Source organism: Lathamus discolor, chromosome 2 (genome assembly GCF_037157495.1).
Source record: "Lathamus discolor isolate bLatDis1 chromosome 2, bLatDis1.hap1, whole genome shotgun sequence".
In the NCBI taxonomy this organism is placed as follows: domain Eukaryota; kingdom Metazoa; phylum Chordata; class Aves; order Psittaciformes; family Psittacidae; genus Lathamus; species Lathamus discolor.
This window is the reverse complement of record NC_088885.1, coordinates 130,528,616-130,551,045: the sequence shown is the minus strand read 5'-3', so window position 1 is coordinate 130,551,045 and position 22,430 is coordinate 130,528,616. Positions and strand designations below refer to the sequence as shown.

Sequence of the window (22,430 nt, the reverse complement as noted above, 5' to 3'; positions counted from 1 at the left end):
ATTGCAAGTCAGTTTTCCCATTTTGTTGTTTTGTGTATCTTATTTTGGACAGCTATTTCTAGCTATTGGTGATAGTGCCGAGAAAAACAAATTTGATAGAGAAGGTTGTGTTTGTAGCATGCTGCTTGATGTTAATATGTTAGTCACCCCTTAATTGTAGCAGTCAGATTACCAGTCTCACATCTCACTTCTTCATGTTTCATCCATATCTCTCACATTCTAACATGCAAGCTGCTTGCCTTTCCAAGCAAACATAAAACACCTAGCTAGGGTTTTAAAGACCTATTGCTCAGTGGGTGGGATAGACCACCCTGCTTTTGTATAGTCTTAGGCTTTGCTCCAGAAATGGTATGTTACATTCCTCTACTGGAGTTACTACTTTCATTTGGATCTTACTGGGTTTTAAATGTATGACTTTTTCCACCCTCTGGTTAATATCTATTGTCCTGCAGAGTATTCTGTTGTTGCAAGAGCTACTGTTTTTGTTGGACTAGGTGTACAGAAAGTGAAAGGCATCCAAATATTTGTGAAAAATTATAAAACCTAGAAATTAGAAGGAAATAGGTTAACCCTTTGAGGAGGAGGGGAAAAAGCCTTTACAGTTCAGGTACTTGAAAAGAAAGTTCCCGTTGTGCTTCTGAATTTTGTAATATTCTCCAGTTTTTGCAGCTTGATGTGTTATTGATGTATCTGTCACAGCTGCATGGCCAACACTCCTCAAGAATCAGAAAAGTAGAATGCTTAATAAAGGATGTTGCTCTTTTTATCTTACTGTTTTACTGTTTTTCTGTCACACTACTGTGGGCAATCCAGTTAAGAAGCTTTAGAGGTTGTGGAGGGAAGTACTCCAGATGTCATTAAATCTCTTTAAATGCTTGGGATCAATTACTGTTAATGAGATCTCCTCTAGGTTATGCAGAAAGCTGGAGAAAATACTGTATTTTAGCTCCTTCTGTTTCTAGATTGTCCGTAAAAGAGTTATTGATGGCAGTAACCAGTGGAGTCTCCTGAGGATTCTTACATGCATAAATCAGATATTTGCACTCTTGAGAAGTTCCTGTCCTGGCAGCCGAATGGGGAATGCTACAGATGTGTAGACCTGTGATAGAATTCAAACCTGTTCTTCCCCAGGGGCTTCTTGAAAAACTGTCCACAATGGAGAATGGCCAGGGATTTCTTTGTACTTTAGCATCTGTATCTTAGTGAGTTTAAACTCCGTTATATTAAGGAATGAGCACATCTCTCAGTGTGTAAAGCTAGCAGTTGTGTGTTGCGAATGGAGATTATTTCACAGGCAGAATTATTTCACAGAGACAATTTTGTATCTGTATTTTTTCCTGCCAGGAAGGTAAACGGGAGGGATGTTAACTGTAATGGACCATTTTTAGGTGATAAAGACAGGAAAATCCATAGGATGTTAGTGTACCCATCTTCATGACGTGGAGATGAATATTTCACAAACAAAAATTTCACAATTAATTCAAAACATGGGTGAACATCATCACATCCTGTTGATATATTAAAACAAAGCTGCTCTTTACCTGAGACCCGAACTTAGCTTTGGAGTGTGCGTGTATATATATATATGTGTGTGTGTGTTTGTGTATATATATGTGTGTGTGTGTGTTTGTATATATATATATGTGTGTGTGTGTGTGTGTATGTGTGTATATATATATGTGTGTGTGTGTGTTAGCCTATGAATGATAAAATCTGCCTTTTGTGGGTTTTTTTTGTTGTCTTCTCACTCATTCCTGCTATCACTTTCTGAATGATTGATTTCATTGGCATTGTCTTTCTTAGACAAATCAAGTTAGATCAGGAGTGAAGGGTGAAGAAATGAGTTAATGCTGGCTAGAGAAATAGGGAACTGAACCATCAACTCGATGCATAGAGTTTTGTTGTATTTGGCTGCTCTAACTTTGTGTTGAATCACAAGGTATAACCGAGATGAGACGCATCATCTTTGAAAACAATGTTTCTGAGCATACAGGATGATGAGAAAGTGGTTTTCTTACTTTTTAGGGGCAAGCAGTTGAATTCCAAGGCAATCAAGTGATTCTGCAAACCCCAGAGAGTTCACAGTGAGAAAAGCAGTGGGATACTACTGAATTTTGCACTCTGGTGTACCTCAGTTTCCTTTAAAACGGATTTTGGCATTTTGGTGTGAGGATTGATTTATAATATCTTGCCCAGATGGAGTCATTTTGAGCGGATGTTAATTTAGAAGTATTTAGTGTATGATTTATATATTGATTTATAGTTGCATTGAGATTGCTGCTGCCCTATTAATTCATATGAGATATATAATTCAGAGAATTAATAAATTCTCTTACAGCTTCCACTCTTTTGCATTTATTCCTGGTGCATCCTGTGCGGTTAATTTTCATGTATTTGAATTTAGACTGCATTGTGAAATTGAAACATTCCTGTGTTTGGAACTTTGTCTAATACTGACTTTCCTGTATAAAAATCCTACTGTTGAGGTTTACCATCACCAGCCCTTTTCTTTGTGTGGTGTGTACACATGCGCGTGTGTGTGTGTGTGTGTTGCACTTTGTTCAGCTCTTGTCCTTGGGATGTTGCATTTAACAGTTCATTTCTGAAGCAGCACATTTACCATGTGTCAGATCTCTAGCTTAGAATTCCTAAGGCGATGTCATCTCAGAACAATCCATACTGTTTGTGCCTTCCAGCAGGGTTGGAATTCAGAACTATGTCATGTTTTGATTTAAAAATAAGCTTCCAAATGCACAAGTAGAAAATGATGGCATTATTCTCTGTTCACATAAAATATAGATAGATTTTTAGCATCCACTTGAAACAGTCAGGGGGAAGTATGTTTCTGAAGCCAGCAGAGCTCTAAACCTGTAATTGCTTGATTATTTTGTTCTCTTTAGTTTTTCTGCTGGCTTGAAAGTAGTCTGAAATCTTTCATGGAGTAATTATTATATGAGTGACATACGACTAACTGCAGGGGAAAATTAATAGGCTTTCTTTTTTTTTTTTGAATGTGTTTATCCATCTATAAAATAATTTCCTTAGATTCACTTTCAGATTTCAGGTACATACTGCTTCCAAAATGCATCTTCCCTTTCATTTGTTGCTGGCAAGAAGGCTTTTGTATTTCAAGGCAAAAAATCTTAAAAACTGGTCAAATTTAGTATATCAGGGAAAGTGTATGTGAAGAATGAGTCTCACTTTGGTATAGCTGAGTGTTTTCACCTAGCACACGATGGGAAGCCTGAGATAGTCAGCTGTCTCAGGTGAAAGAATAGAGACATCTCCGTGAAGAAGAGCAGGAGGATTTGTGTTGTCTCATATTCCCAAAGCTGTATGAGGAGAAACTGTTTTAGGCATTTTGTTTATCTAGTTACTGAATTTAAGTATTTACTTTGATGCTGTAGGGTGAAAAATAAGGGAAATGATGGTTCAGTTTTGTTTAATGTCTGCCTCAGCTGCTTTGGCAAAATGGGTTTGTTCTTTAAAATAAAACATAAAGTGTTATTAATTTTTTACTAGTTGCATGAATAGCTACAAGATATTAATTCTGTTCTGGTTTTCACTAAGGAGATAACAAAGAGATGGGTGATGTTCTTTTCAGGAGTGTCTCCTAATATTGGGACTGCGTTTTTAAAATTGACTTACCTAACCAATAGTACAACTGGCAGATGATTTCAGGAGATGCAGAGTGTTACGTTTTTTGTGTGACTGAATTAGTGAAAGCTTTACATTTAATGTGTACAATGCTTGGGTTGGAGAAATGGACCAGATGCCTCATTAGAAGCTTTACTAAAAATGCACTGTACACATGAAATCTTTACTTATAATTTAGTGAGGAAGGCGTTTTTGCATGTTTAACTTTATTCTTCCTTCAGATACTATGTTTTGTGAAATGTTTTCTGATTTATTTTTTTATTTATCTGTAGGTCCCTTCAGGCAAGTCGGAATCCTTTGCATCCATGTTGAGACGCTCTCCTTTAATTCAGATGGGACCTGCCAAAGATAAAATTGCCATTGGTCAAATATTCCATATTGTAGAAGATGATCTTTATATAGATTTTGGTGGAAAGTTTCACTGTGTGTGCAAGAGACCAGAAGTAGATGGAAAGTAAGTAATAAACTCATGGTAAGCAGTTAATATATGTGAGTGACATACTCAAATGTTTAGCTAGTGGGTCTTGACCATCTTCTGGACTGAACTTGCATAGTTCCTATGAATTTTGTGGTTTAAGCTGTAGTAGTTAACATATTATGCAGAACGAAAGTATGATCACAGATCTGTGTAGCTCAGACGTTGTCTTGAATGCAGATTCCTTTTCAAGTTTGCACTACTGCTGTCTACATTATTCTAATGTAAGATGACCAAGGGATGCTGTTGGGTGTTTCGTCACTGAGGAAAAGGGAAATCGTTATCATCTGAGTTGTTAAAACAAGTACTGTTTATTGAAATACTTGGCAGTTCTGTGAATGTGGAACTTTAATCCCATGTAAGTTGTAAGCTTCCTTGGGCAGGAGCTGTCTATGCTAAATATATATACATGAGGTGATATAATGGGTAGTTCACACAGTATTTGTGATAATATAGTTCATAATAGATGATCAGTGATAATGTGGCCAAAATATTCCATATTGTGGAAGATTTTACAGATTTTGGTGGGAAGTTTCAGTGTGTGTTCTGAATTAGAAGATTTGTGTTGGGGAATGTAGTAGTTAGAACTAAAAGGTAAGGAAGTGGTGACTGCTAGTGGAAATAGTATTTATAAGCTTTCTAAAGTGTCTTTAACGCCTTATGATTATGTATTCTTCAAACATATCTTGTTTATTTAATTTGTCTCCAGGTTGCTTTGATACCTAGTTGTCATGGGTTGAGCAGCAGCAGTCATTTTTCTCCTTCTTAGGAGCTAGTGCAGTGCTGTGTTTTGATCTTTTGGCCTGGGAACAGTGCTGATAACGCTGATGTTTTCAGTTGCTGCTCGAATGTTTGGTCTGGCCAAGGACTTTCTGAGCCTCATGCTCTGCCAGGGAGGAGGGGAGGCTGGGAAGAAGCAGAGACAGGACACCTGACCCAAACTGACCAAAGAGGTATTCCATACCACAGCACGTCATGCCCAGGATGTAATGGAGAGTGACCCGGAAGGGCAGGACTGCAGGGTTGGAGGAGGTATTGGTCGGTGTTCGGCCGGGGGGAGTGGGGCGAGTTATTGGTTGGCTGGTGCTGAGGTGTTCTATTCTCTTCCCTTGTTATTTCCTTTAGCATTATTATTATTGGTGGTAGCAGTACTGATTTGTGTTATACCTTAGTTACTAAATTGTTCTTATCTCAACCTGTGGGAGTTGCATTCTTTTCGATTCTCGTCTCCGTCCCTCCAGGAGCAGGGGGAGGGCAAGAAGGGGGGGGGAGTGAGTGAACGAGGTTTGTGGTTTGGTTTAAACCACGACACTAGTTTTTAATATGTAGGCAAAATACCATGGTTTTGAATTCTAGGATGAACTGAGTGCTTTGTGCCTGCCACATCTGGCAGCAGGCAAAGATTATTCTTAGTCTTGATGCTTTTTGGAGCTCTTACTAATTCTAAATGAAGATGAACTTTGCCTTTCCCAATCCCATTCTTGTATGCTTGAGGAGTGTTTCTCTGTTCGTCTCAATCTATGATAAGTCATTTTGGTTTTGTGGTGGAGTTCAGACCAAAGTTCCCAGTTCAGCTGAGATAGCCTTCTGCCAGGCCTGCTCACTTTTTGCACGCTGGGGAAGAGCATTGAGACGTTTATCCTTATAGATCAATAGCCTCTTCTAGGCACCTTTGCACATCAGGACAGCTTCTTGTCTATCCTGTATACACCAAAGTCTGCTGTTCTGAAGACCAGGTTTCTCTTCTGTCACTTGCCTTTCTCACTTTCCTTCGGTATTTAAGCTCTGTCATCAGTGATCAGTGCATCAGTGGTCAGCTGAGGCTGCCATCAGCAACCATGTTCTTTCCCACCTGTGAGTAACATGTCCAGCAGAAGACCCTGTCTGGCACCTCTGGCAAAAAAATGTCACCAGGATACTCACTCAGAATTGCTTGCTCCCCTCTATGTGTGCTTCTGCTTAAGCAGACACCAGGGCATTTGAAATCCCTTGTGAGAATCAAGGCCTGCAATCATGAGGTGACTTCTGGTTGTTTGAATGAGTCTTCATCCTCTCCCTCACCCTGACCAGACTGCCTGTAGCAGGCATCCACCCTGATACTGTCCTTGTTGGTCTCCTCTCTTACTCTGACCTGTAGCTTTCAACTGTCTCCTTGCATGGTTCATAGCAAGGCTTCTATGAACTCGTGCCCCTTCCTTGCTTCCAGTGCAGCCCCCTTTTCCTGGTCCCATGTTTGCTCCCAGGTTTGGGGAGCAGGCAGCTTTGTGCATTGTTTTCAAATCCCTAACTCCGATTCATTCACCTTGTGAATGCTGAGCCCACTGCTTTGGTTTTGGTGTTTTTTCAGGTATTTGGCAACTCCTTCAAAATAGTAGTTCAGCATCTTTAAAGGAAAATCACCTTGCCATTTATATAAGGAGGTATTTCTATGAGGACATGTGCTTTCAATATTTCCTTGGTCCGTTGTGTGGTTTGTTTTTTTTTTCTCAGCAGAGCTCAACTATTTTCATAATACTGAAATCAATTTTTGTTTTTTTATGTAATATTCTTTGCTCTTTGATGGTGTTGGAAGTTACTTGAACACAAATTCTTGAAAAGAAACAACAAGAGGTTTGTATCTGTAAAGCATGTTCCCTTAAACTGCTCAATCCTTATACCAAAAGTTGAGATTTCTTGTCCAAGTGAAAGACCCTGTAAGTGCTATCACCAGGTGGCAGTAAGAAAGGATTCCACCCTCAGGACTGTCTTGGGTTAGAAGAGCAACTACAACAAAAGAAGTGTTCCTCACTTGGAAAATCCGGAGTAGCTGTAAATACTTTTTTCCCATCAGTTGTTCTAAAGCAAACTTAAACGTTAGTAAACAAACAAATAACTAAAACCCAAACAGAACACCACAAACTGTCAAGTAAAGGAAACCTTAGAACAGTAATGATACAAAATTGAAATGGAATAAACATTTGAAGAACCTGCTAGCAACAGCTACCACCCCCAACCCCCTTCTTCCCATCCTCTTTGTTTCACAGGGTTGCAAAAACGTGTTTCGTGGTATTGAGATTGGAAGCATGCATCAGCATAGTTAGAGGCCAGACTGGAGTCAGGCAAAGATGTATTTGGTTATAAATACCAACAGCATTTTCTTTTTGGGGATTTATTTAATGTGACAGGGGTATTTATTACCCTTACGATTTCAAGGTCTCATTTAACATATGCCGTACTTATTAAATATATATTGCAATTAGTAAAAACACATCTTTTGAACACTTTGACTTAAATGCTGTATTAAATTTACATTGTTTGATGCTAACAACATGTAGCAATTCTGTAAAGCAGCTAGAGTTTATACAAATGAGAAAGGGTCTGTAGGAAAGTAAAAAGTAACTTTTCAGCTGTAGGAAGCAACTGATGTATTTTTCCTTCTTTTTTTTTTTTTTTTCATTTAACATGCAGAGGAAATGAATTCTTTAAAGAGGAAAGTGTCTGTCTTAGATCTCCAAATGAGCAACATCTTAATCCATGGCAAAAAGGTGCTGTTACAACCTGCTTCTGCCATTATCAGATGGAATTCGGAATAACCAGAAAATGAGGGAAGGGGTTGTGCTGACACTGCCTGTTGCATGGTCTGCACCTGTACTATTAATGACCAATTCCCATCAAAAGCACAATGGCTTTCAGCAATTTTCTAAAATACAGGATTGTGAGACCAGTTTCCAAAGAGGATTAAACTGCACCTCTCCATGCCAGTGTAATGAAGCTTTATTTTCAAAGACTGCTGTAACACTCCATCAACTCCAGTATTATCAGGCTGTAGGATCAGAAAGACACTTCCTTTATGTTTGAGTATGCAGCTGGTGCAGGGATTTCCAGTATATCCTGTGGCGATTTTACTTGACACCTTTTATACAGTGCATATTTGCCAAACTGGAATAGTAGAGAAGGGAAAAAAATCATTTGATGCCGGTAGTGATTTAGAACATGACAGCTTAATGCGCATCATAAAACATTACCTAATGCTGTTTCTGTAAATTGTACCAAAATATTTACACTGTTTGAATGGCTGCCAGGGTAAGTTTTATTTGGGAAACATTCTAAATTCTTCTCTTTTTGTTCTATTTTTAAAATATTTTATAGATAAGGGCAGAATGGAATCCAGTTAAAAATAATGTGTCTTTTTAGACCAGGTAATGTGAATAAGGCTGCCTGTTTACTGGCACATTCAATTTATTAAAATAGTCTTAAATTTAAGGTAATAGTGATAGGTGAAATTATTTAAAAGGTCTTATAAGATTAAAAAAATCAATTTCTGGAAAAAGTGCATGGAAAGAGATGCTCTGCAGGGGGGAGGATTTTAATAAGACACCATTTGGTTTACTTCCAGTTTGCATATTAAACAAAGTCACTGCCTGTTAAGCTGGAGGGTGAGTTTGAGGTTAACTGCCCCATTTCGATGCCATATGAATATGCTGTTTGAATAGTTAGTACATCTTTCAACCAGAATGAGCTGCCTCACATACAGCAATGAGTAAGCTACCTTGCTCTCAGTGTGCAGCAATGATAGTTGCGTGAGGAAAGATGTCAGTGTGTGGTAAATTCACCCTTTGCTTGCTGAACCCTAGTATCCATGACTGTTGTGTATATAATGGCGCAGGATTATTATAGAAAGATTTAAAGAGATGATATAAAAGACATAACCTTTCTAACTCTTTCCTTTTAGAATTAAATTGTGGTGAGACACTGGAAGAGGTTGCCCAGAGAAGCTGTGGATGCTCCATCCCTGGCAGCATTCAAGACCAGGTTGGATGGTACTTTGAGCAACCTGGTCTAGTGGAAGTTGTCCTTGCCCATGGCAGGGGATTGGTACTAGATGACCTTTAAGGTCCTTTCTAACCCAAACCATCCTATGAAATAAGGACTAGACAACAGGCAGGAGACTGGCCCAGCAGAGAGACCCAGCACCCCTCTCCCTTTCCTGGGGCCTTCGCTCTTTCATTGCTAGGGGCATCAGATTCACACTTAACCTGGTGTCTGTAACTAACTGGGAGCAAAGTGGCTGAGTAGCAGTATGAGCCACCTGTAGGATACAGATATGGTGACAGTGGAGAGACTTAATGCTGTTTTTCCTTAGAGTATGTTTCTTCCCTATCCTGTACTGCTACTGACTGGAGTGGTGCTGTTCTGGCAGCCTAGCACATCCTACAGCTTTCATGTCAAACTTTGAATGTTGATGAAACTATTACTGCTAAAAAAAAGAGAAGGTAATCAATGTGATGTATTAAGGAAACATTTCTTGCTGATTTTAGTTTTACATGTTTGTGTTTATAGTGTTCTACTTCCTTTTTGCTTTTTTTTTGCCAGTAAAATAGCATCCATCGATAATATGTAATTCTCAAGGTGGGGGAGGGGAAGACAAGTGATAGAATAAATGATGCCTTTGCAAGTACAATTTTCAAACCTGTGCAGATGCAGAAAAACAAGATCATATAAAAAAGACTGAAAACCTGTAGAAATTTAGTTGGTAGTTTTTTGATTTTTTGGGTTTTTTTTTTTTTTTTTTTTTATTCTTTTAATGGTGCATGTTGAAGGTACCAATAAAATGCACACCATGCTGGATTGGGGTGCAAAATTGGTTTTGATTTCTGTAATGTATTCTTGCTTATAAAAGGCTCAAGGTCTGCTGAGGAAAATTTCTTTAACTTCCACTTTTGGTAAGTGTAAAATACTAGCAGTGTTTTCTCATTCTGTTTATGTGTTCACATTGTTGCTGTTTGCTCATTGGCATTAAGTCGGTGGTTTCCTCCTTTGCTGCTTTCCTTCTGTTGTAGTTTTCATTCCCAACAGATCAGTCTTTTTCTTACAAATGTTTCTAGTGGTAACCACACTGTAAAAAAAAATCTCATAAGAAGATGGAGAAAATACGTAACCAGTCTTAGAGAATTCATTATCTTTCTTCCTTCCATCATCTTTTGCTGCCATTGCCTTGTTTATGTGCTCCATTGTTAACTGTTTGTACTCTTTCCAGGCTTGTTTTCTGTATTCTTTTTTCCAATACTGATTGCTAATATTAATTTCAAACACAAATATAATGTAGTTAAGTACATAATTAACTGCAGTTTTATATTGCATCTATTCATTACTATATGTTATTAAGCATTTTTAGCTTACATATTATTGCTCACCTTTTTACGAAAGCTATCCCATTGAACCATTAGAATTTGCAGTTTTGGTGTGTGTTTTTAAGCAGTCAGCATGTTCTAGAGCTGCCAATACTGCAGCAGTGTGTATGTTCCTTCTAATAATGCTTTTGGAAAGTTTTGTAAATAAATTTGGCTTACTTATACATAATTAAAGCAGAAATTACATAATTTACCCCAAATACTTATTGCCATAATCTCATTTAGTCAGCGTGAACATTTACCTGGCCTTTCACACAAGATTTGCTCTATTCCTGTGTCATCAACTGATTTGTTTGTTTGGAAACAACTTCTTGCCTATCAAAACCCCACCTTACTTAGTGGCATAAGTAAGCAACCTGAGAGAATCTGGTAAGTTTACATGGCAATGATTTCCTTTCTGCCTATAACTTCACATGGTTTATGTTCATCAGTGCCATGTTGCTGACTAATACGTTTGTAGTACTAAATAGCTATCTGAAATCAAAGCAGTCTTCATACTTCCCTGCTCCTTCCTCACCCTCATTAGCTTCCAAGTTGTCTTACCTATTAGGAGGGCAAAATTCCTCTGCATTTTCAAAGATGAACTTAGATTATATTATTTTTCTGTTGAACAATTATGACCTGTTCAAATTTGCTGAAGTATAAAAGAAAGTGTGCACACACACATTCCTGAATCTCTTCCAGTTTGTATCTTTTATGGAAAACATAATCAGACAGATGGTCTCCACACTGTGGAAACAGTCTCTTTCTGTGATTAAAATTACCAGAATGCCGTGTTGAAATTCTCTGAGGACCAAGCTGGTTTGCAGTAGTCATCAGCAAACTTGGGGTTTGGCACTCTGGTCAGCCTTTGGTCTCAAACATTGCCCAAATTCCAGGGAGAAATGTTAAGCAGGACTGATGATGATGTCCTGTTCCCACATACCAACGTTGCAACTTAAAAAGGAAGTTTTATTGTTTATGTTGAAGAGGGCTGAATTCAAGGAGGTGGCATGAGCTCCCTTTTCTACAAAGCTTCCATGTAGTGCAATTGGCCATTGCTCCGAGCCCAAACAATGCACGTGGTGCCACTCTGTCTGCTCTTGAACAATTTCAGCTCCCTTTTTTAAAAAGCAAGCATGCAGAATAGCTGTGTGATTGCAAACTTAATCTTTGTACTTCAGCAAATAACCTCTAACTTATTTATAGCAGCATGCATTTTGGAAATTACAGCATTTTTATCCCCTATGGACATAGCTTATTATTTGCATGGTTTCTTTACAATTGTGACTGCTTTTGCCACCCACTGTATATCGTTCTTCAGTGGTTATTTTCAACCACAAATGGAGGTGTTGGCTTTGTGTGGCTCTGTAATACACAAGACTGTACTTCCAGGGTTCCTGGAGCTCAGTCTGTAAATATTTTTCTTGGACTATATTGCAAATTCTTCATCCTAGATAGATACATTAAAGTTTAGTTAATGTAATAATGCCATGGGACAGGTGTCGGTTATCAGAAGTACAATTAATCCATCTTAATGAGGCGTCCCACACAGCATTTGGTACAGAGTATACAGCGTAGACCTAGGATTACAGCCACAGCTCTGCATGCGAGCCTGGTAATCACTCTTTCATCTTTGTTTTCACTTCTGTTGTTAGTTTAAAGTAGCAGAGAGTTATGGGATTTGATGACCTTTGGAGGAAAAAACCTCACAAAACTGGTAGCATTTACTAGTGAAACCTTTGTGCCAGCTCTGTCTTCCCAGGGCATCATGATGAATGGGAGATGGAATATGCTGTATAAAACATGTTGGGAGCACAAAGCAGTCCATAGGTGGCCTGGAGATTTTTTGGCAATGTCAAAGTCTGTAAATACTCTTTAAGCCACACTTTTTCTCATATGTGGACATGCACACATACACGATAAGGAAAAAAAAAAAAAGGCTTGCGAAACTTATTGCTGCAGTAGAAGGCTTGAGTCTGTAGAAGGATGAGGTCAGTTAACTCTCTCTTTTCCCCTAATCCAGGCATTGGCTAGAAACTAGAATTATAAAGTCATAGCTTGAAACAATTTCAGTTCTTCTGCCTAGTATTTTGTTTTGAATTTGATGAGAATAAATGACTTGAATCTCTGTATGCAGCGTGTTTGCAAATTCTAGCTCCCCCACACATGCACTTTGAGAAAGCCTTGCTGTTCACGTGCAGTGAGGAGCTCTCTCACTTCTAGTAAAGTGCAATTACTTCAATAGCTAGACAAGGCTGAAGGGATTTCAGCCATTCCAGATGCATATGATTATGAATTTTAGTGAAAATCCTAATGCTTCCCAGCATGTTTCACTGACCAATGACTCTGGGTGACAGCAGATGAGGCAGGGACGTGTGAATTATACAGGTGTGCGGTGCTTTTCAGGGGTACAGGGACCTATACTTTACTAACCCACAGAGCAAGGTGCAGATGTTCTTGACTTAAAGTCTGGTCAGTTTGACCTGTTCCTGTAACACAGGTAAGGACTAGATGGAAAAACAGTCCAGGTTACCAAAGCAGTAGAACTGCTTTATTAGGTTGGGTGTAACTGTGCATTAAACCCTCTTCTTAGCATAATGAGTTGAGCTGCAGTGCTGCGCTGCTGTGGCCTTTGATTCCAGTTTGGGAGCCAGCTTGGTGTAAACTAGCCCATGGCTCTTGCAGTGCATGGCAGAGAGGTGTAGACTTGCCCAAAGACAGAAGCTGTTTAGTTTCTGGGTTGAGAAACTGAATTAATGATGGTTTGGACCAAATGTGAATTATAAGTCTTCATATAGCATAGATCTTACTCAGGAAAATTAATGCTATCATATAACCATGGAGTGGTAATTACTCATCACTCTGGAGCAGTTTCAGTAAGCAAGTCTGAGAAGGGAATTAACACGGCTAGGGAAACATACTGCAGGTAATATATCAACCTTGAGCTCTTCAGAAAGCATGAGTCAGGCCTCCCACAGACCATGATATTAAAGTTGGTTTTATTTTTTGTTTTATTTCCTTTTGGGTTCACTTTTTTTTTTTTTTTTTTAACTTGGCAGAATAAGGATTTTTAATTAAACCAACTCTCTTTAAAGGCAGTTGAGCTTCTTGTGTGACTGCAGCAGCCAACATTTTAAGCCACTAAATACTGGAAAGAGACAATAAACTTGTTAGTGTTAGCAAAGCTAGAGATGTTGTATGGAATTTTTTCATCGATAATTCTTCTCTGTCTGCTATAGAATACTAAGATTACTCAAGCTAGAGGCCAGTAACTAGCAGCGTACTCCAGGGGTCAGTACTGGGTCTAGTGCTGTTTAACATCTTCATAGTGACCTTAGCTGGGGCAGAATTCACCCTCAGCAAAGTTGCACAGAGTACAAAAATCAGAGTAGTTGTTACACAGGGTGGCTGTGCTACCATCCAGAGGGACCTCAATAGGCTGAAGAAATGAGCTGATCGGAACCTCATCAAGTTCAACAAAGAGAAGTGCAAAGTCGGTCCTGTGGGAGGAACAGCCCCAGGCACCAGTACCTGCTGGGGCCACCTGGCTGGAAAGCAGGTTGGCAGAAATGGCCCTGGGGGCTCTTGTGGACATAGGTTGAGCTTGAGCAAGCAATGTGCCCTTCTGACAGAGGTGAATGATGTCCTGGGCTGTATTAGAGAGGGCATTGACAGTAGGTGGAGGGAGGTGATCCTTCTCCACTCAGACCTGGAGTGCTGGGTCCAGTTTTGGGCTCCCCAGTTCCAGAGACCCCTGGGTGAAGGGTCCCTTAGAAGATGGACTGGAGCATCTTTCCAATGAGGAAAGGCTGAGAGACCTGGGACTGTTCAGCCTGGGAAAGAGAAGGCTCAGGGGGATCTCACCAATGTGTAGAAATACCTGAAGAGAGGGTGCAAAAAGGATGAAGCCAGACCCTTTCCAGTGGCGCCCAGCGACAGGACCAGAGGCAGTGGGCACACACTGAAACACAGGAGATTCCCTCTGGAATGCTTTTTCAGTGTGCGGGTGACTGAGCACGGGCACAGGTTGTCCAGGGGTGTTGTGGAGTCTGTCCTTGGAGATACTTATGAGCTGCGTGTGGCCATTGATGATTCAGTCACGCATTTGTATTTGCGGTCAACTGTCTGTACAGAGAAATTGCTCATCAGAGGGAGGAGTGGGTGTTGACTGCTGCTTGGAATAGGCCCAAAAGATTGATAAAATGAGTTGTTACTCCTACACACCAAGCCCTTGACAGATGCTGTTCTTCGCCTGATGCTTTCTATAACTTCTTGTCAGCTTATTTAGATGCCGTTATCCAACCAGGGTGCGGTTGGATAAAAGCAGGTAAATACCTACAAAGCAAGGTAAGCCTTTTAAGGCAGAATGTGTCTGAGCTGTGTAGGGGATCCAGCTGCTTTGCAACTATTAGGCAGCTCAGCAAATCTGAATAAAAAGAAAAAAAGAAAAAAAAAGTGTTGAGACAGAAATAAATACTATTTTATTGCATGATTATTTTCCTTTTCTGTTCATCAGTATGCTAACAAAACCAACCCAGCTCTTGCCACCTCACTTTTCACATGCACTTGTGTGGAATTAGGATGGGAATAACAATTGAGTATAATTTTTGTATCAGATGTTTTTGAGGAAGGAGCAGAGGCAATAGAAGAACTTTTAGAAGTTGCTTTAGAAGAACTAAAGCAATACTTGGGTTGTGTGTAATTGTCTGTACTGAGTAAGGAGCATCTCATGATGCTGTCCCTGCCCTTGTATTTGCTTGCCTGATTTTCTTCAAATTTTCAAGGTTAAATTTGAGATCCTAGGCAGGTGTTTCTGTGGTGCAGGAAGAACTGCAGTGAAAGTGAAGACTTAGGTATTTTAAAAGAAAAAAAAAAAGGCAAGAAATAATAAAGTGTTAGTCTTCTAAGAGTATTCAGTAGCTGTTGTAACTTGCCTTAATAGATTTTGGAGTCTGTGTGTGGTCACTGCTTCCATGGCTCTGTCAGCATTTTAGGCATGATAGCAGCCAAGCAGGGATGCAGATGTCTGCTGCTTTGTGAACTTGCTGAGCATAGCCGTGATTTATGGACACTGAAATACGAAGTATGATGATATTCAATCGTGGAACTTTTTTTTTAAACAAAGCCAAAACTCTGCTTTTTCCTCTTGTGATAGCTGTCAAGAGAGACAAATTTTCTGTTTTCCTTTCTTAGCATTTTACAACCATTTATTTTTTATCTAAAGAGCTCAAAATCCAGCCACCCAGCTTGGGCGAGAAATAGTAACACCTCCCAGTGCTCCAAATCCCTGAAGGGATTGTTCCGAAAAATACTGAAGCCATATTTTAAATGGTCTGCTTTGAGACTTGGCAGGCTCTGATCACATGGAAAAGTGCACATAATGTGCTCACGCTGCGTGAGCATGTACCCCCTTAACCAAGAAATTGAGATACGACACTAGAGGCAGGGAAATAACTATTGCATACAATGAAAAAAGCCTATCACTTACTGGTGTTTGGTTACTTCCCATTAGTAGGGGAAAAGGGCTTAAGCAATTTTTGTTTGATTAATGATTTCGTTAGAAGGAGTGAAGGATTGCTTTCTTGTCCTCTGTGAAACCTCTTGTTCTTTATTTTCATAGTAGTTAGCAGGCTCTTCCAGAGGCAGTGAGATCTTCTAAACCAGTTTCATGGCTCATATAAACTCATATAAAGCGTGTCTTTATAGAAATACAGAGTGGCCAGGTTTAACCCTTTTTGAAATCTTCCGGAGGAAATGGACTGTTAATTTTAAAAATTTAAATATTTAAACTATAATCTTCTGCAACATGAAATCCCGATCAAACTTTCCAGGTTTTTTCCATACATCCTTTCCATACATTCATTTCCTTACATAAGGAAATGTGAGTAGCACACAAGTTTAATAAATTAACAATTTGTACTCATTAACTTCAGGTATTCAGGTAGAGATCTGAATCTGAGTGGTAGTTGTGAATTGATTGCTAATCTGACCTTCCACTTGGGAGTTCAGTTACTTCTTTTCCTATGACTTTTATACAGTTGAAGTTACCTGAAAGTGTTTTAATCTTTCAGGTTGAGTAGTGCCTGCTCCTCCTCTCTCAGCTTTGGGTCCCCGGTGCCTGATCAGCTTACTTTGCCACCTAAGTACTGGATTTTGCTCCCTCTGCAGCCTTTCAAGCCTGTTCTTGGCAGCTAGCTTGACAGGGCTGCTGGAGACGAGACTGAAACACGCTCTGCTTACTCCAGACAGAACTCGGTGAACAAGCTGTGATCCTCTGCTTGGCAGGAGGCAACGCTGCTACTGCTGCCAGCCTGGGAGGGGGGGGTGTGTGCAGAGTAGCGGTGATGCGTAGCAGCACATTCAGTATCCTTTTCTGGGTCTTTCAGTGACTTGAATCACACCTTGCTGTAATGTGAAGGTCTGTGAAATACTCCGCTGGTTCTGCAAAATGTAATAAGAGTATGCTAAGCTTTGGCCTTGTGTGCATGCCAGCAGTCTATTTAGGTAAAACTAAATTACAGGAAGCCAGGGGAAAGGAATCATGTATGACTGGAGTAGGTTAGGCTAGGTTTAACTTGCTAAGCAGTTATTTAAGCTTAAAATAAATGAAAAGAAAACTGGAAACGAATTTTGCAGTGATTTGTCACAGAATGGTTTGGGTTAGAAGAGACCTTAAAGATCATCTAGTTCCAGCCCCCCTGCTTGGGGGGCAGCTTGGTGTCACTGGCAAACTTGCTGAGGGTGTGCTCATTACCACTGTCACTGACAAAGGTGCTAAACAGCACTGGTCTCTAAGGAATGCCACTTGTTACTGGACTCCAGTTGGACATTAAGCTGTTGACCACGACTCCTGGATTGCTTCCTCCCTGCTGTGTTGTATCTCCAACAGATAAAGGGGTGGCTGAAGTCTGCCATGAGGACCAGGGCTTGTGAATGTGAGGCTGCACCTGCCTGTCTCTGGAGGGCCTCATCCACTTAGTCTTACTGGTTGGGCAGCCTGTAGCAGACCTGCACTGTAATGTCCCGTGTCCCTGCCCCCTCTTTAATCCTGACCCATAAGCTCTTTGTTGGCTCCTCATCCATCCCCATTTAGAATCACTGCTGAAAGAATTGGTGGAGCAGAGTTTATTTCTCTATTTCCCTTTTTTCTCTTCATGGGACAAACTTGGAAAGTGTTTCTTTGCTGAGAATTTCCCATTTGTTATTAAAAAAAGGTGTCAGATGTTAATTCTTCTGGCACTGTGATCAGCCTTTAGATCTGTGAGTACTCCCATGTTAGGGTATGTAATATCCTTAATAGTAGTTGAAAGGTGGGGATTTACCTCCTTTAAAGTGAGCTAAAACCTGTCTGTTCTGGATTGTGATTGATCAGGTCCTTGGTAGGCTTGCAGGCGTACTTTGGTGTTTGTAAGAATGTCTGCCTGCTTTACATATTCAGTGCCAATATACTCATATGCAATCATACATCTTATAGCTCGTGTTCAAAGCAGGCAGACCTGCTTTATTTAAATAAGGCTATCTGGAGATATAAACAGTAGAAATCATTGTGCTGTTTAAAAATAAAGTATTGGTGAATTAAGGTGACGATCTTCACGTATCTTTCAGGTTAGTCACTCACAACTCGTTTGCCAAGAGTGGAAGGCATGTCTTCAGTCTCCCCAGATCTTTGTGACTACCTCACACATAATGAAACTTGCAATTTGTGAGGATTTTTTTCCTGGCATTAAGCACATTTATTTTTCAGTATTTTGGGGCTTCTTCTATAGCTGGTTCATTCATAAACATTCCAGTATTTAGACCAAAGAAAAAGAGCAGTAGAAGCATGCTAATACTATCTTGGCGATTAGTGATGAAATGTACAATGTTCTTTGTGTTCCGTTCATGGAAATCCAGGGATTTGTTTAATTTCAAACGCAATTTTTTTCCCTCCTCCCCCCCTCCTTTTTTAAAATAAATTCACAGTATTAAAACGTGTAACAGTTCTTTCACTCTTTGTCATGTATGACTTTACCTGTAGTGCAGTCTGCGTGAGTTAGAGAAGTTACTGAATCCCATACTAGCTTCATGCTAATGATTCCAAGTCTAGATACCTTTTGTAAGCAAAGACTTCACTCCTTAGAATAAAGTATCCATATTTTGTTCTATACTCTTGTATAGGAAGGAGGTGAAGGTAACAGGTTTGATGTTGTGCTAGAGGGCTACTTTTGTTTCTTAAACATGCTGATAAGGATGGTAATGTAAGTTATATAAGTATGGTAATCTATATGAAGTGTTGTTGGTTGGTTGTTTTTTTTTTCCTCTGTGTCCTGGGTTCAGCAGTAGCAGTCATTTTTCTCCTTCTTAGTAGCTAGTGCAGTGCTGTGTTTTGGTTTTTTGGCCTGGGAACAGAGCTGATAATGCTGATGCTTTTAGTTGCTGCTCAAATGTTTGGTCTGGCCAAGGACTTTCTGAGCCTCATGCTCTGCCAGGGAGGAGGGGAGGCTGGGAGGAAGCAGAGACAGGACACCTGACCCAAACTGACCAAAGAGGTATTCCATACCACAGCACATCATGCCCAGGGTGTAACGGGGAGTTACCTGGAAGGGCAGGGACTGCAGGGTTGGAGGAGGTGTCGTTCGGTGCTCGGCTGGGGGGAGTGGGGCAAGTTATTGGTTGGCTGGTGCTGAGGTGTTGTATTCTTTCCCCTTGTTATTTCCTTTATCATTATTATTATTGGTGGCAGCAGCAGTGATTTGTGTTATACCTCAGTTGCTAAACTGTTCTTATCTCAACCCATAGGAGTTGCATTCTTTTCAATTCTCCACTCTGTCCCTCCAGGAGCAGGGGGAGGGCAAGAAGGGGGAGGGAGTTAGTGAACGAGGTTTGTGGTTGGGTTTAAACCACGACACTCTGCTAATCAGTAACTAATATCCAGGTGTATATGCAATATTATGTGTATCTCATAAATTTTCTCTGACCCTTTATTCACACAGTCCAAATGTTTTATGTGAAATACAGATGTGATTGTCTTGCTGCTTCTCTCATCCCGCTAAGAGAGGAATGTCTCTCTTTACAGTTCCTTTAAAAGTCCTTGCAGTGGTGATTTTCTTGAGCAACCTGGCCTAGCAGAAGATGTCCCCTCTCATGGTAGGGAGGTTGGAACTAGATGACCTCAAGGTCCTTTCCAACCCAGACCATTCTGTGATTCAGTGAAAATGATCACTATGTTGTTACTGTCTTTGACGTGTCTTTTAAAGGAGTGTAGCTGTAATTCCACTTCCTGTGCTCAGTTCTCCTTGGATGAAGTTGCACCCGTGAGTTGGGTTGCGGTGGGAGGGAAGGCAGGGCGGGTTATTGTGTTTTTGAAGGGAATATAACATGTTCCTTAAACCTACCACACTGTCTCCATAGCTGCATCATCACCATCATGGCGCGAGGCCGAAGCGAGGAGCGTGCTGCCGCGCGGTGGGCCTGTGGGAGCCGCATGACCGGTGGCTCCAGGCTTCCTGCCGGAGCCGTCAAGCACAGGGGGATATACCGCTGGCTGCCAGGGCGAGCGTGGAGCCATTCTTCCGCCTTCACTTCCTCGGCTCTTTAGCCCCCATTGAGCGGCGAACAGTGGCGGGGGACAAAAGCTGTATACACTGTACAAACAGAGCACTAAAGCAGCAGTACACTGACTCATTCTTCGCTCTGTGTGAGAACTGAGGGGGACTCTATTCACCGCCTTTGTGCCGGTGTCTGTCAACAGCGCTGTTTGAGGCCAGCCCCATTGTGCCAGCCAATGTTTCTTATTGACCCGAGTCTGTGCCCGCAATGTTCCCAGGGTCGAAGTTGCGAGCGAGAGAATGTTTGAAAAGGGGTAATCGTGGGCTAAATGCGTTTTGCTGCATTGTCGTCTGACCTATTAAATCTAAACTGCGGTCCGCGTTCATGCAAGCAGGTAATTATGTAGTCACAGCTGCGGCCATTGACATCTGGTTACCGCCCTGTGGAAAAAGGGGATGGGGCGCTCGCCTCTCCCTCCAGGCTCTCAAGCGCTGAACTTTAATGATATTAACTGAAAATAGAGGGCGGATTAGTGAGACTGACAGGTCAACAAGGTGGATACTTTACCCATGTAGGCAGAAATAAGCCCGAGCGCAGTTGCTTGGGTATTTCTGATACCTTATGCATCAGATTTTTCCCATAGCTGCGAGCTTGGCTGGGCTCTAGATCCAGTTCTTATTTAGCGGTTTTAGATCGGGGGAAGCTGCAGAATACTTTTGTCATCGTGTCTGGCAGAATGTGCAGAACAGCTCTGCAAACAGCCACCACATTAACTAATTTTATTTCTTTTTCCTAAACCAAGCAGCTCACAATGGCTCTGGTCCCTGGAGGCCAGGTTGCCAGGATTTCCAGATAACAAACCTTCATTATCTGTAGGCCAGCATTTCAAAACTTCGTGGTAAGTGTACAGGGGTAATAAAACATGGCTGGCCATAAATTATTTTAGGGCAACTGCTTTCTCTTTGAGTGTACTTTGGAACCGGGGCATAGTATTTGCATGTGAATTAGTCTGACACATCCTCTCTCTCATTCCCTTCTGCTCCCCCCTTCTCCTAGGAGGGAGGAGGTCTCCACGTAACATACATAATTATTAAAACAGTGTGGTTTTCTGTCCTGAGCAACTTTCATTGGCAACAGCCACTGTGGAAATTAGGAGACAGGATTCCAGGGCCCTGGGTGACTTTCATGGCACATCAGAGCTGGGAGCACACTGAGTGCTGGGCAGCCCTGGCTGCAGGGCAGGAGGGGAGTGCAGCCAGCAGATGAATCCCTGCTCTAAGTGATCTCTTGCAGGAATGAATGGTTAGCTGCTTCTCCTTGCGTTTGCATCCCAACGCTGATCCTTAGGAGCCAATTATTCTGAAGGGTTGTTGCAATGTGGAGTGTAAAACAACAGGCAGAGTTGGTGGTACGTGTTACAGCAAATATATATATATAATTCTTCATAGTTATGGGAAGACTGTAATTGCTAAAAGTGTGAAACTTTCTCCTGCGATGGCATGTCCATTGTTTTGGAGCAGGGGACTAGCTCTTCACTCATGGTTCAGGGAGGAAGAGAAGCTGATCTGCTCACGCTTACAGGAACCTGCTTATATTGTAGGACTCTGAAATTGTCTTGTACACGCATCTGTTACACAAGTAGCTTTTTTCTCTTTTTCTGTAGGTTGATGTTATACTTTATTCCTTCCTTTTTCTTACTCCTTTTAGGCCTTTATAGAATCTACAGAGTCTATTATACAAGAAGCAAGGGTGAAAGAGCAAAATCTGAAAATATTTCAAATGTATCCCCAAATATGTTGGCATTAGCATCTTTTTCAGGCAGAGGACATCAAGGAAGAATCAAGTGCGTCTACCAGAAAACGACAGTTGAATTACTTGTTCAAAATTGTCTGATTCTGTGGCTTTTCGATACTTAACTGGTGTAGGAAGGAGTATATTTCCTTAGGGACTTCTCTAGGATATACTAGGGCTATATACAGTCTCTTTGCTGCCTGTGTGTCAAGAAATTTTTTCCAAATATGCAGAAGATACTGCTTATGCCTTCCCCAATAGATTCATTAGCTTCATAAAAATATGACATAGTCTTCTGAATTTGTTGTTTCTCACCTGTGCAGCTGTCTCCTAAACCATTCATCCATTTCTGTGCTTATAAAAAGAAAATACTCAAAATAGAATATTTTGTCTTCAGCACCTGCTGTTTTTTCTACTGTAAAGGGAATACCAAAGAATAATATTTATCTGAAGGACTCAATTGTCTAAAACAGTGTTTTCCTCAGCTCTCTTACCTGTAGAGGAAGTGAATGAGACTGAAGAGCTACCCTATAGAAGTCTGTAATGTGTTACACTCTTTGAAATACTTTAATTCTATAAGTAAGAAAACCTGTTCTACTCCAAATCTGAAAAGTAATGAAGAACTTAAAATGAGAATTTCCAGCAGAGATCAAGAAGCATCCTGGGCTAAGTTTTTTTTTTTCTCCTTACTTATCTAATAAGTAAAACTTGAACAAACTTTTGACTCTGGTACCTCAATGTTGATGACTTGTGTTTCCTGTGATGTCTCAGCTGTAATTCTGAGTGTCTCTTTAGGTAATTCAGAATGAGTTATGAGAATACTTTTT

General features: G+C 40.6%; 1 protein-coding gene across 1 annotated transcript in view; it reads left to right on the top strand.

Moving 5' to 3' along the window:
• The window catches only part of TPD52 (tumor protein D52), a 123,694-nt gene that overhangs the window by 55,832 nt on the left and 45,432 nt on the right, over nucleotides 1-22,430 (top strand). Inside the window, exon 2 of the mRNA XM_065668484.1 lies at nucleotides 3,930-4,111. Within this exon, the coding sequence (XP_065524556.1) occupies nucleotides 3,930-4,111 (182 nt within the window). The remainder of the gene's footprint in view (nucleotides 1-3,929; nucleotides 4,112-22,430) is intronic.